Source organism: Nicotiana sylvestris, chromosome 11 (genome assembly GCF_000393655.2).
Source record: "Nicotiana sylvestris chromosome 11, ASM39365v2, whole genome shotgun sequence".
Taxonomy (NCBI): Eukaryota; Viridiplantae; Streptophyta; class Magnoliopsida; order Solanales; family Solanaceae; genus Nicotiana; species Nicotiana sylvestris.
This window is the reverse complement of record NC_091067.1, coordinates 84,973,782-84,989,193: the sequence shown is the minus strand read 5'-3', so window position 1 is coordinate 84,989,193 and position 15,412 is coordinate 84,973,782. Positions and strand designations below refer to the sequence as shown.

The window sequence follows — 15,412 nt, the reverse complement described above, 5'->3', positions numbered from 1 at the left end:
TTCCATGACATCAAGGAATACTTATCAAAAGGAGAATATCCGGAGCACACAAATCACATTCAAAAACGCACGATCCGAAGATTGTCAAATCATTTCTTCCATAGCAGAGGGATCTTGTACAGAAGAACTTCGGATTTGGGTTTTCTAAGGTGTGTCGAAGCAAAGGAAGCTTCTAAGCTACTTGAGGATGTGCATGCTAGGACATATGGCCCGCATATGAATGGTTTCGTTCGGGCCAAGAAGATACTCAGGGCAGGTTACTTTTGGATGACCATGGAGACGGATTGTATTCAGTATGTCTGCAAATGCTTTCAATGTCAAGTACATGCCGACATGATAAAAGTGCTACCAAACAAGCTCAATGCAACAAGCTCACCTTGGCCATTCGCCACATAGGGAATGGATGTTATTGATTCGATTGAGCCTACTGATTTAAATGGACACCGGTTTATTCTGGTAACCATTGATTACTTCACAAAATGGGTGGAAGCTGCATCTTACAAAGTTGTAACCAAGAAAGTCATCACAGATTTTATCAAGGATCATCTTATCTGCCGATTCGGGGTCCCTGAGTCCATTATTACTGACCATGCCGCCAACCTCAACAGTGACCTGATGAAACCTATATGTGAAACTTTCAAAATCAAGCACAAGAATTCCACTGCCTACTGACCTCAGATGAATGGAGCTGTAGAAGCCGCCAACAATAACATTAAGAAAATACTAAGGAAAATGGTAGAGAATCACAAGCAGTGGCATGAGAAGCTACCCTTTTCTTTGTTAGGGTACCGCACCACAGTTCACACGTTAACTGGGGCAACCCCCTACATGCTGGTTTATGGTACCGAGGTTGTCATCCCAGCCAAGATAAAGATTCCTTCTTTAAGAGTCATACAAGAAGTTGAACTCAATGATGCAGAATAGATAAGAAGTTTCTATGAACAATTGGTCCTTATCGATAGAAAGATAAAGAATGCAGTATGCCACAACCAACTCTATCAGAAAAGAATATCTAGAGCTTTCAACAAAAGAGTCAAACCAAGATAGTTCGTACCAGGGTAGCTAGTATTGAAGAAGATCTTTCCACACCAGGACGAAGCCAAAGGGAAATTTTCTCCCAACTGGCAATGTTCGTATATGGTTCATAGAGTACTAATAGGAGGAGCACTCATACTTGCAGAGATGGATGGAGATATCTGGCCAAAACCAATCAATTCAGACGCAGTCAAGAGATACTATGCCTAGATTATTTCATATTTTTATTTCCTCATGTAATTGAACTATGCTTGACCTGATTCCCTTCTAAGAGAGGATACGTAGGCAGCCTTATGGGTTCGGTAATATCATAATAAAATTTTCATTTCCCCCAAAATCAGAAACTGGGGTAGAATTTTGAGGGTCCTCAAAATTCCGGAGCAAGTCCAGCCAACGCCATCACATGCCAGGAAGACAGTCATCAGCCAAGAACTGGGGCAGAATTTTGAGAAGGATTCTCAAAATTCCAAAGAAGATTCCGCAAGGTCCGCCATCCTCAAACGGTTAAAAATCATCTACCAAACTAGGCCAGAATTTTGAGGAGTTCCCTCAAAATTCCAACATAAGAAAGCTGCAATGCATTTTGAATGTGTCACAGTCGCGAGTTCATCAAAAGTTACTTGAGATATCAATATGCTTCCAAAACAACTCTATTTTATCAATGAATGCATATTTTTTGAAAATTCTATTTTATAACAGTCAGGTGCTACCTAGGGGACCTCAAAGAAGGGCTTCAGTGGTAAAAGGAAGAGACTACAGTTGAAAAGAATTCAAAATAAGGATGGAGACTCGATTGAAGATATACCAGGAATGGCAAAGGAAGCTGTGAATTTTTTCCAAACTCGGTTCCATGAAGATAAGGTTCCTACTGAATTTGGAATAATCAATCATGTCCCTCACATGGTCACTACAGATCAGAATCAGATGTTGACAAGCATACCTACAGTTGAAGAAATAAAAAAGGTAGTCTTTGGACTTAATGCTGACAGTGCTGGTGGCCCGGATGGGTTCAATGGCAATTTTTTCAGACATGTTGGGATATAGTTGGTGTTGATGTGGTTGAAATGGTTAAGGCATTCTTTACTGGGCAGGAATTACCAAGGTTCATTACACATACGAACCTAGTGTTGTTGCCTAAGAAGAAGGAGATCAAAACATTCTCAGATATGCGACCTATAAGTCTTTAGCAACTTCATTAACAAGGTATTATCTCGTGTGATTCATGAAAGGTTGTTTAGTTTACTCCCTAATCTCATATCATACGAACAAGCAGGATTTGTCAAAGGTCAAAGTATTGTAGAAAATGTCTTGTTAACTCAGAAAATAGTTACAGATATTAGGTTGAGAACCAAGGCAGGTCCTAATGTGATTATGAAGTTAGACATGGCCAAGGCATATGATCGATTGTCATGGATTTTCTTGACAAAATTAATGAGGAGGATGAGATTCGATGAGAGATTTATTGGCTTAGTATTTGGAACAATTTTAATTAACTGGTATTCTGTGTTTTTAAATGGGCAACCACATGGTTTTTTCAAGTCGACAAGGGGGGTAAAGCAAGGTGATCCACTTTCACCTGCATTATTCACTATTGCAGCAGAGGCTCTATCAAGAGGGCTAAATGATCTACACTTGAACTTATACTTTTGTGGATATGGTATGCCAAAATGTAGCCCCAAGATCAATCATTTGTCTTATGCAGATGATACGATCATCTTTTCTTCTTCTGATGAAACTTCATTAAGATTGATAACGGAAGTTTTGGCAGCATATGAGGTAGCATCTAGACAGCTAATTAACAAAAATAAGTCAGCTGTATATTTACATCATTTAACGGATGAAGCAGTGGTAAGGAAAGTGGAAAGAGTTACTGGAATAGGGAAACAAAACTTTCCATTTACATATTTGGGATGCCCAATTTTCTATGCTCGTAGAAAACTCGAATATTATCAAGGATTAATCAATAAAATCCTAGATAAAATTTAGTCATGGAAGGGGAAGTTATTGTCTATAGGAGGTAGAGCCGTCCTTACTTCACATGTTCTACAAATTATGCCCATACATTTGCTATCTTCTATTAGTTCCCCACCATCTGTGATCAGTAGAATACATAAGTTGTTGGCCAAATTTTTTTGGAGTAATTTTGTAGATGGAAGGAGTGGACATTGGGCCTCGTGGGACAATTTATGTTTACCATTTGAAAAAGGAGGAATAGGATTTAGATCATTACATAATGTGTCCAAAGCCATATTTTGCAAACTTTGGTGGAATTTTAGAACAAAGCCTTCATTGTGGACTGCTTTTATGAGTCAAAAATACTGTAAAAAGTTGAATGCTATCGTCGTTCCTTGGAGATGTGGATCACATGTGTGGAGAAAAATGCTCGAATGTAGGGACAATATAGAGCATCAAATAGCATGGAAACCAAAGATTGGTTCATCACTGTTCTGGTTTGACAACTGGACAGGTCTAGGTGCTCTTTATTTTGTCACTCCACTTGATTTTTTCTTTGATGAATCTATACAAAACGTGTATGAAGTGTTACAAGGGAATAGGTGGAATGCGATGCTGCTTAATCAATTGTTGCCTGTAGATGTATCTGAATATATCCAACATCAATTGAAGCCACCAATTCATGATGGAATGTTGGACAAACCTGTGTGGAAACTGGAACCAAGAGGTGGTTTTAGTGCAAAGTCTATGTGGGATTATGTGAGAAGAAGAAGAGATCCTAATACTGCATGTAGAAATATTTAGGTAAAGGGGCTGCCATTCAAAGTGTCATTTTTCATGTGGAAGGTTTGGAAGAACAAGTTACCTTTGGATGACTTTTTCAAAAGATTGGGATACTTAATGGCTTCCAAATGCTGGTGTTGTGTACTGCAAACTGAAGAGACAATGACACACCTATTCTTCACTTTATATGCTGCTAGAAAGGTGTGGAACTATTTCCTACAAGTTACAGGAATTAATGTGGAGAGATTGACCTTCCATCAAGTGATTGTGAGATGCTGGACTTTGCAGACAGTTCCGAGGTTACAACCAATCATACAAGCTCTGACATCGATCATAGTGTGGGAATTATGGAAAAGGAGAAATGGCTATAAACATGGGGATCCAGTTTCTGTCCATAGAGTTATTTATCAAGTCTCAGCAATGCTTCAATCATTGGTGAAATTTAGGAAGCCAAGTTTATAGAATATCCCACACAAATGGCCAGATTTAATAACCATGATGGAGGAGTATACACCTAAGTTGAAATACACTAAGGTTATATGGGAAATTCCTAAGCAGGGCTGGATAAAAGTAAATACAGATGGTGTATCTAGGGGTAATCTAGGAAGAAGCTCGATAGGGTATGTATTGAGAAACGAGGAAGGAAATGTTATCCATGCTTGTGGAAAAGAAGTCGAAGAAAGAACAAACACAGAGGCTGAGGTGAAGGCTATTTTGGAAGCATTGAAATTCTATGCAGACAATGATTATATACTCATTGATTTACATATAGATTCGATGTTGGTTAAAAATGTGATACAAGGAGTGTGGGCTACCATGGACAATTGATGCAGAAGTTGAGGAGATAAAGGCCTTAATGGGCAGATGTAATATGCAAATTTCACATACACTTAGAGAGGGTAATCAGCTAGTAGACCACTTGGCAAATTATGCTATTGACACAGGTCCTTTGGGGTGTCATAGTTTCTGGGAGCTTGATATCAAGGGGAGGAAGATTGTGAATAGTGATAAGCTACAATGCCCATACATAAGAGTGAAGGTTGCAAAAACTTAGAAGAGGAGAAGGAAAGGAGTAGCAAGAAAGGGAGGAATTCTGGAAACATTCTATATCAGTATACTCAAGTCCATAAGGAGAAGTGTATAATGATCATGTTTATTACTGACCTAGTTTTCTTTTATGTAGGTAATGTTTCTGTGGTCATGATCCTTCTCCTGAACAACTCCCATTTGGTGGTATTAGTACTTGGTACTCATTCCAAATGGAGGGAAGCAGGGGTAGGCACACATACCACTGGAAGGAAAGCAAAGATAAGCAAATGCATAGAAATGAGGACAGGTACTCTGCTGCCCAAATTTTATGTGATAGGCAAGTACTCTTGGCAAGCTAAAACAACATCATATGAAGTGCTTGGACTGAATGCTCCACTAGAGGTTAACATCATAACTACACAGGAAGCAATCAAACTAAGTATAGACATAAATCTGCTGCAGGACTCATACAAAATTTCTACCAAAAGGGACAGTACATATGTCCACGACTGGAGCAAATCTGCAGGATAGAAAATTACACCATGGAGTCAGTAAAGGAAAAATAATTCACGTAAGGACAATTAGATACTGATAGAATACAATGAAAAAATAGAGCAATAATTATGGACATCAGCATCACTACACAGTAGATTATGGAAAAGGAAAGGTACACTAGCCTTCATAAGGGGTATCGGATGGCAATCAAGGAGAGGCATTAAAAGATCAAAATGGAAGTGCCCATCACTAGAAACACATACAGGGAGCCAGGAAAAATTCAAGGCTAAAAACTTTGATCATAAAGGAAAGCACACTCAGGACCACTATGTTCAAATCTTAATGGAGGAGAGCATAGTGATGTTTTTTATACTAACATGGTTTTCTTTTTTGCTGGAGAAGTTACTGTATTTATGCCCTACCTCTTGAGGAACTTTCAGTTGGTGGTATTAGTACATTGTACTCATTCCACAGGAATGTAATCAAGGGTAGGCATAAACATAGAACCAAGGCATAATTTAAGGGCACTATGGAGTATCAATAATGCAGGGGTTTTTGGTTATAAATCTGTGTTGTTCAGCAGTCATCATAGTGTCCAAAGAACTAAAGAGATCATCAGTAGTTTTGTCAAGACAAATGACGCACAATAGAGGATATGCAACAATGGAACATCTACATGGATATACAAGAAATCGAGAAAAGGGACGGGAAATTGGCTACATAAAGTGGGATCGAAGGGTATGCTGTGGAGGAAAACTCCAATAACACTCTTTACTTCAATATCCCAGGATTGCTTTGGAATAGATTGGTTAGCTAAATGTGGTTGGAATTAGAAAGAAGAAGGCATTATAATAGGCATGCTGCAAAAGATAACCAGGTACAGATGGTCGAAGAAGTACTTTTCAAGGGCTTTTAAGACAGAATTGCAGAGCTGCACATGGAGCACCTCATTAGTAATGGTAAATTGGATATATAAGGAACTCCGAAAGGTAGAGAATGAATATGGTCAGACATGGATCAGGATCAAAATATGGACAATAATCTGGGCATGTAGTTGGCATTGGACAGTGATAGAGGCAGGAAATAGACACCTTTGGCAAGTTCGAGCTGAGATGGCAATGGAATGTAAAATGATTATGCACAGGATACCATCACATGCAATAGATTTGGAATTTGAAACAGGTGAGTAGAACACATTGAAGGGCCATTTTGGAGACCAAATTTGCGCAAATGCAGGAAGTGAATATATATGCAATTGGCTAGTTTTTATACAATCTTTAGACATTGCTTTACATTTTCTTAGTAGATCATTTTGTAATGTCAATGTTGGGTATCTCATATCCAACAGTGACAATAGGAGGGATGTAATCATCAAATTCTATTTCTTTTATAGGGTAAGACCTCCAGACCTTGTGTTTTTTTATTTTGATTTTTATATATAAAAACTAGCCCAAGGCACACTGCCTAGTGGATTTATTAAAAAAACGGGCTTCCAAAGCGGAGCAGAGCAAGTCAGGCAGACGAAGCAAGAACCAACCTCCCCTCATGAAACTTACGATTTTTCTTTGAACACAGGCACATTTGACAATAACATTCATTCCCAAAGCAAATTCACCATCCATCCGGCAGTTGGACGTTGAACATATCCTAGCTAAGATATCCTCTACCCTTATCTGATATTCTCTCATTTGCATATTGGCATGAGTCTAATCCTTGACTCCATATTTACATGATTCTAAGTCCTAACTCCATATTTGCATGAGTTTAAGCCCTGACTCCATATTTACATGAGTCTAAACCTCGACTCCACATTTGCATGAGTCAAATGCTTGACTCCATATTTGCATAAGTCTAAGTCCTGACTCCATATTTGCATAAGTCTAATCTCTGATTTCACATTTGCATGAGTCTAATCCTTGACTCCATATTTACATGAGTCTAAGCCTTGACTCCATAATTGCATGAGTCTAAGCCTTGACTCTATATTTGTATGAGTCTAAGTCCTGTCGACGCCCCCTTTTTTCCTCTACCCTTTTTGGGGATAGAAATTCGGTATACGACATTGGGAAGGACAACTATATTCCCTTTCGAGAATTGTGTTTTGGAGTTTTGAAGAGTCGCCACCTAATGATTATAGTGCATTAGGACATGTTTAGAAGGATTTGAGATGAAAACTAGAGTTCGGGTAAGGGCTAAAAATTATCTCGAGGGGAAGGTGTTAGGCACCCCTCAAGATCCACTAGTGTGGTTCCCGGCCATGTTACAATTGTGACTTTACAAATAAAAAATCAAGGCTCAAATAAGGACTTGCATTCAACTTTGCAATTAGGTTGAAAACTTTTAAAGGTAAGTAGAGATGGCAGAAATTTATGAAAAAGTTTTAAATAATTTTACGAAAAAAGACGAAGGCAAATAAAGGGAAGGGGGTCCTAGGTTTATGATTAATATGGATCACTTCAATGCAATATCTAGCAATCACTCCTCAGAAGAGGGGTTGCACGTGATATTAGCGCACCGGTCATCATATCCATATTCTACCCTCCCCACCCCGTTAAGATATTAAAGCGCGAATGGTATCGTTACTTATTGCATGCTAGTACCCGTCCCAATCCTATCAGTCACGGAGGCATTTAGGACTACTAATCCTAAAGGGAAAGGGATTTGGGGTCTTTTGAGAGTTTCAAAGGACAAAATACTAAGGCGACATTCAAAACATATAATACAAGTATGGGAAAGCATGTAAGCAAATAGGGCTTAAGTAAACCTCCTTAAATCAAATAAAGGCATATAGTTTAGCATGTCTTGCACGTACTGGTTTGGTCTTAATAAATTAAAGCGATAAGTGGACTGATTCAACACATACTTTTAGACAAGAAATCCGCATTAGGTTTGCTCGAATGCAGTTGCCTAAGACTGATCCAGGTAGTTAATCAACCTTTTGTCTATGTGTTGAATAGAACTACTGATTTTGAAAACAAACTGATAAGAGAATTGATGGTCTTTGACAGAGTAAAATAAATTTCAGAAAAGGTGTTGATTTATTATAGAAAACGTTTACCAACTTTGAAAAGGTTTATCAAATTTATCAGGAAAGAGATAGGTTTAAAAAATACAGACTGATTTCAGGAAAAGGTTCGCCAATTTTATCGATTTTCAGAAAAGGTATGCAGACTAGTAAAAGATTTCACGAACTTATTAGAAAAAGAGAGTTTCAGAAAATGCCAGTTTGTTCAGAAAAAATGCTGGTAACTCACGCTATTCAGGCAATCGCAGAAGACTGCAAGTTTTAGCAAACAAGACGAGTTTCAGAAAAAGATTTGCGAGTTCAGAAATCGGATATGGCTTTAAACGAGTGAGACAGTTTATATCCAAGATTCCCTATAGGCATGCTTTCTACAAATTTTACTGATTAACACCTTTTAAACTTAATAGGAGTCCTATTAACATGATATCTATGTACAACTTTATTATTAAGCCTACCTGTTTGCCTAATGGCGTTTGCATAGAAATATAGGAATCTATAAGATGATATCTACGTGTGGAGGTGCAAAAATCAAAAGTAACATCCCTATAGGCATGCTTTCTACCCTTGCGCATAAAAGTAAATCCCACTCCCTTCTTCACTAAATCCCCATGAGTTTAATACAAATTATTACAAACCAGTGAATCAGACTTAAATTAAAAGTACATCAAAAACTAACAGCTGCATCCGAGGAACCTAATTCAGACTTAGTGTCTAACCATATGAGATTGAACCACTTCCGAGATCAAGGTTTCCAAAGCCTTCTCTTATCTAGGGTGCTTCAGAGATCCAAAGAGTCTCAAGAACTCCAGGCAGTGCTTACACCCCAAATATATTGCAGATTTAGATTATAGTGCATTGTGGAAATGCCAACTCTCAGATGTCTAAGTTTAGAGTAAACTCAAGGTCCCAAGGCAAGGCTCAAAAGAGAGCAGCAGAACTTAAGATTCTAGGAATAGGTGTAAGTGCACAAGGCGGGAAGGGAATCAAAGAGAGCCAAGGCAAGCTAGTGGTCGTGCCCAGCAATTGGGATGCTGGCACACCCCTGACCAGCCTACTGGTCAAGCATTAAGAGTGAGGATCCATTGTGGATTAGGATCCATTGTGGATCAAGCCAAGGTTTGGACAGTAATTAGGATACTGCCAGGCCAAGAACTTAACTCAAGTATATAGAAGGGAATAGGGGCAGGGATTCATAACATAAATAGAACCAAGGAAGAAAATATTTAACACAAATTATTGAACATGAGTAGTAAAGTAAACGTAAGTCTGAAGTACATAAGGGTGAGGTAGGAAATTAAATGACAGACATACCAGTTCAAGGGAAACAAGAGAAGAAGAATCAGTAGTCTTGTAAAGCCAAATTGCAAGCAAATAGTCAGAAAATCTTAGAAGAGAGTTGTGCTGAATTGAGAGTATGTGTGTGTTATGAAAGTATTGAATTGTAAGTGTGCGATGTAAAGTCCTGCTTTTTTGAAGTGTTTTTAAAAGTGCAGAAGGGCAGCCCTTTTATAGTGTAGAGAAACAAGTAAGGAAAGGTAAGAAAATAACTTGCAATCAATCACAGAGAATTTCCCTTCAGTTAAGGGATTTGGTTTCAAACGGGCAGAACAAATAAGGAAAGAATTTGATCAAAAACTTTTCCAAAGTAGCACAAAAGGGGTAAATACATAAAGGCTATTTAAGGCAAAAGTCTAATAGTACACGGTTCATGCAAATAAGGAAAGAAAATCAATTAATCGCCAAGAAATCAGAATTACAAACTCAATTCGAATGAACCAAGTCAGGAAAAGGTAAAGGAGGTTCAATAAAAGAAAAATCAGTAACAATCAATCAAACCCCCATTAAAGGATTTCAAAAATCAATCAAAAACTTTTGAAGGCAGAGTCCTCATATGTAGAACACACAGATATGTGAAAACCAGAGGGGTTTGTCAAATTATTTAAAGAAGAGTTTAACAAAGAAAAGTTCAGAATCATAAGCAAGAAGAGGTATAAGCCTAGTTTGCAGACTCGCAATGAGTCTGAGAGCCCAGGGTCCTGGAGTGGAACCCTAACTCGCACACAAAAGATCAAAATGTCAAGAAATCCCCAAATCTTAGGGTTTCGAGTTGAGTCAGACAATAGAGATGAGAAGGCAAGTAGTTGAAACAGGGTTAGAGGTTTCAGAGTTTAAACCTCTTACATAATTCTTTCATCAACAGAAACTCATGAGAAAAATATGCTAGCAAAGTAACATGCGGAACACAGTAGAAGACGAAAACATATATGAACACAGTAGAAAAGCATATGAGGGCATAGTAAGGAAAACATGGTAGAAGAACATACAAGCATGAAGTATATAAAACACAGTAAAAGAACATACAAGAACGGAGAGTAAAAACTTCAGTAAAAGAACATACAAGGTAAAAGGAAAACACAGAACAAAGTAGAGGCAAATAAACATAAAAGAAAAGGAAAATAAAGCCGGAGAAACACTCAAGCATTTTCAGAAAACCCTAGATCGGAAACGAAACGGCTTTGAAAGTAATTTTTGTAGGAAAAGTTGGGGAAATCATTTGAACACTCAAGTAGAACATGAATACACAACAGATCTAAGAAAATAGGAGAAAACATCGAAGAGTTAGGGTTTCAGAAGAACCCTAGAATGAGAAAGGCTTGGAAGAAGGTCCGATCTTGAGTCGATAAAGTCGGAATCAGGCTCAGGAGGCTAAGACATGCCGGAGCAAGGCCGGATATGGCTAAGAACCTTGAATCGATGAAGGTCTGAGCGAAGACCCTTGAATTCTTGCCTTGAACCTTCAGGTATCAAGCATGTGATAGTAGTAAGAGGTGAGTATAGGTTGTCCATGGCCAGAGCGGCCATGGATTCCGGTGGATTTGGGGTTGGAGGTGGAAGAGAGCGATTAGTGTTTCGAGAGATCTCGAGAGCGTTTGAGAGAAGAGAGGAGTTAGAGGCAGCACATCTGGAAGAATGGTGTAGGGTTAGGGGTGTGGAGGAATTAAAAAAGGAAAGGGAAAATCGTGGCCGTTGATCAGTTCGATCAACGGCCTGGATTAGAAGGCGTTTGGTCCAGGTAAAATGGGTTAAGGGCCGGGTTTAAATGGGATTGGGGTGGTCCGAGATTGCGTTTGGAATTGGGTCAATTAGTGGATCAAATCGAAATATAAAAGGGGTTACAATTGAAATAAATGAGGCTAAATGTTAAACAATCATTTCTTCCCTTTTATTTTATAAAAAATAGTAAAAATATTTTAAAAACAAATTAAAAGCACTGAACTAATTAATTAACATATAAATATTAGTTTAAAAATATTGGAACCAGTTTTATAATTATAAAAATGCTATTTATCTTAAAGTAGGCTACAATTGCAATTATATGCAATTTAGTTTTTAAAATACCAAATAAATTTGTAAAAATACACAAAAATTATATTAAGTATATTTTAGTATAAATATGGGATGAAATAAATTATTCACCAAAATTGATGATTTTGGGAATAATTATGGACTTTGCACTGCTAAAATAGACAATAAATTGATTTTAAAAATCTTGAAAATTAGGGAAAAATGCCAAATCTCCTGGACATGCTTATATATACATGCACATGCTTTTTTGGAAGTGTTTTGAGTATAAAAAATACATAGGGAAAAATTGGGTATCAATAGCTGCCCCTCTTTACCTGAGGAGGATGAAAGAGTTGTCGGGTAAAGATAAGATGGCCAATTTTGACCGAAAGAAACGTTTTGCAAAGAATTCTGACCGAGCTCTGGCTCTTAAGCTGCCTACCTATCCCTGCTCTTACAGGAATCAGGTCATATGTAGTTCAGGAACCATTGACGGAATATGCCGATGGAGATTTGAAACGAACGAACGCGATGTTTAGATTGAGAGAGGTTTTTGAAAATCGATAAGCTACGGGAACCGGAGTGAGATCGCTCCTGCTGAGACGGCCTTTGCCAGTCGGTGTACCTGCAAGTAAGCAACACAAGCATATATCGTGCGTAAATTTAAACGTGATGCAAGTTCCCATCGGACCATGAATGTTGTCCTAGGACGGTTAGGATTACGTCCTCGGACCATGACGTCCTGGGCTATGGAAACTGTAAATAAAATTCGCAGGCCATGAAATGATGTTCTCGGGCTATGAGAAATGGTGTCTATGAACCATGATCCCTTTGAATAATGATATGCAAAAGATAAGATGGGGTCCTCTAGCCATGGCATGGCGTTCTCGGGCTATGCAAATGTTGCCTCCGAACAATGACGCCTTTGGACAATTCAGCGATCTTTCAGCCCATGAAATGCAGAAGGTGGCAATCTTTTAGCCGATGCAAGACGAAAATAAAAGGGTGGCGGTACTTCAGCCATGCAGGATGGAGATAGAGCTTAGTCTCGGAAGGCAGAAAGGTAGCCTTATGCAATGGAGGTAGAGCTTAATCTCGGAAGGCAGAAAAGTAGCCTTGTGCGGTGAAGAGAAATGCAGGATGGAGACAATGCTTAGTCTTGGAAGGTAGAAAGGTAGCCTTATACAGTGCAGAGAAATGCAGGATGGAGACAATGCTTAGTCTCGGAAGGCATAAAGGTGCAGGATGGAGACAATGCTTCGTCTCGTAAGGCAGAAAGGTAGCCTCATGCAGTGCAGAGAAATGCAGGATGGAGACAATGCTTAGTCTCGGAAGGCAGAAAGGTAGCCTTATGCAGTGCAGAGAAATGCAGGATAGAGACAATTCTTAGTCTCGGAAGGCAGAAAGGTAGCCTTATGAAATGCAGAAAATGCAGGATAGAGACAATGCTTAGTATCGGAAGGCAGAAAGGTAGCCTTATGCAGTGCAGAGAAATGCAGGATGGAGACAATGCTTAGTCTCGGAAGGCAGAAAGGTAGCCTTATGCAGTGTAGAGATATTCAGGATGGAGACAATGCTTCGTCTCGGAAGGCAGAAAGGTAGCCTTATGCAATGCAAAAAATGCAGCTGGAGACAATGCTTAGTCTCGGAAGGCAAAAAAGTAGCCTTATGCAGATGCAGGATGGAGACAATGCTTAGTCTCGGAAGGTAGAAAAGTAGCCTTGTAAAATGCAAAATGCAGATGGAGGTAGAGCTTAACCTCGGAAGGCAAAAAAGTAGCCTTGTGCAATGAAGCGAATGTAAAAGGACAATTAGTAGCAAGATCTCTTAGCTGATAGCTGATTATGACAATATGACTGCCGGGGAGACTGTGTACGGACAGCAATCGCGGGCAAGTGATGATTCTGAGAAGTTGCATTCCTAGGAAAGTGTGAGTGCATAAATATATCTAATGATATTGCAAATTGAGTGACTGCATCCAAAGAAAAATCGTGAGTTCTGTAAAGGGGGAAAAGGTTAGTTCGTCTTCCCCAGGCTTTTGGCGTTGTGCGTCATTGGGGTAGTGTTGCTAAACAACAGCAATTCGGATAATAGTTATGCATGATTTAGTGAATGTAACGTAAATATATAATCGAAAATAGTTTTCTTTAGATGAACCAAAGACTGCGACGTGGTTCAAGACATTGCAACCTCTTTTTCTCCGGAATTTTGAGGTTCCTCCTCAAAATTTTGCCCCAATTTGCTGAGCGGACATTTCCGACGACTGGCGCTTCTGGCGATGCATGGACTAAAATTAACTTCGGAATTTTGAGGGTCCTCCTCAAAATTTTGCCTCAGTTCCAATAGAAGGGGAGAATGGAAATTTTATTAAATTATGACCGAACCCATAGGGCTGCCTACGTATCCCCTCTTAAATGGGAATCAAGTCAGGCGTAGTTCAAATTATGTCCTATAGGGAAAGTATGAAGATTGCACATAGTAACATTTTACTGCATCTGAGTTGATTGGTTTCGGCCAGACTTCTCCATCCATCTCTGCAAGAATAAGGGCTCCTCCAGTTAGAACCCGGTGAACCATGTACGGACCCTGCCAATTGAGGGAGAACTTCCCCTTCGCTTCATCTTGATGTGGGAATATTTTCGTCAACACCAGTTGCCCCGGTGTAAACTTCCTTGGTTTAACTCTTTTGTTGAAGGCTATGGATATTCTGTTTTGATACAACTGACCGTGGCAAACTACATTCATCCTTTTTCTCGTCTATAAGGGTCAGTTGCTCATAGCGACCTTTTACCCATTCTGCATCGTCCAGCTCTACTTCTTGTATGATCCTCAAGAAGGGAATTTCTACTTTGGCGGGGATGACTGCCTCTGTACCATAAACCAGCATGTAGGGAGTTGCTCTGGTCGATGTGCGGACTGTGGTGCGGTATCCCAGTAAGGCAAATGATAATTTTTCATACCATTGTTTGTGCCCTTCGACCATCTTCCTTAGTATCTTCTTGATATTCTTGTTGGCGGCCTCCACAGCTCCATTCATCTGAGGCCTATAGGTTGTAGAGTTCTTGTGTTTGATTTTGAATGTTTCACATAATGCTTTCATCAAGTCGCTGTTGAGATTGGAACCATTATCAGTGATGATTGATTTCGGAATTCCAAACCGACAAACAATACGGTCGCGGATAAAATCTGCCACAACCATCTAGGTTACTGCTTTATATGATGCTGCTTTGACCCATTTGGTGACGTAATCAATTGCCACTAGAATGAACCTATGCATGTTTGATGCAGCAGGCTCGATAGGTCCGATAACATCCATTCCCCAGGCGGTGAATGGCCATGGTGAACTTGCTGCAGTAAGCTCATTTGGAGGCACCTTTATCATATCTACATGTATCTGGCAGCAATGGCATCTGTGAACATACCGAATACAGTCTGTTTCCATAGTCATCAAAAAATACCATGCCCGGAGTATCTTTTTCGCTAAGACAAAACCATTCATGTGCGGCCCACAGGTCCCTGCATGCACTTCGTCCAATAGCCTGGATGCTTCCTTTGCTTCGACACACCTTAGTATACCCAAATCGGGAGTCCTCCTGTACAGGATTCCTCCACTGTGAAAGAAGCTGTTGGATAACCTATGAAGTGTGCGCTTCTGAGTAGCGTTGGCAAGTTCTAGATATTCCCCTATTGTCAAGTACTCCTTGATGTCATGGAACCATGGTTTTCCATCCGCTTCTTCCTCAACGT

The 15,412-nt window shown here is 39.4% G+C and overlaps 1 protein-coding gene across 1 annotated transcript; it reads right to left on the bottom strand.

Annotated features, from left to right (window-relative positions):
• Positions 1 to 14,342: 14,342 nt before the first annotated feature.
• LOC138881259 (uncharacterized) lies at positions 14,343 to 14,702 on the bottom strand. Its single transcript, XM_070161475.1, has one exon. It carries the CDS (start codon positions 14,700 to 14,702, stop codon positions 14,343 to 14,345), a length of 360 nt encoding a protein of 119 aa, XP_070017576.1.
• Between the last annotated feature and the right edge of the window lie 710 nt (positions 14,703 to 15,412).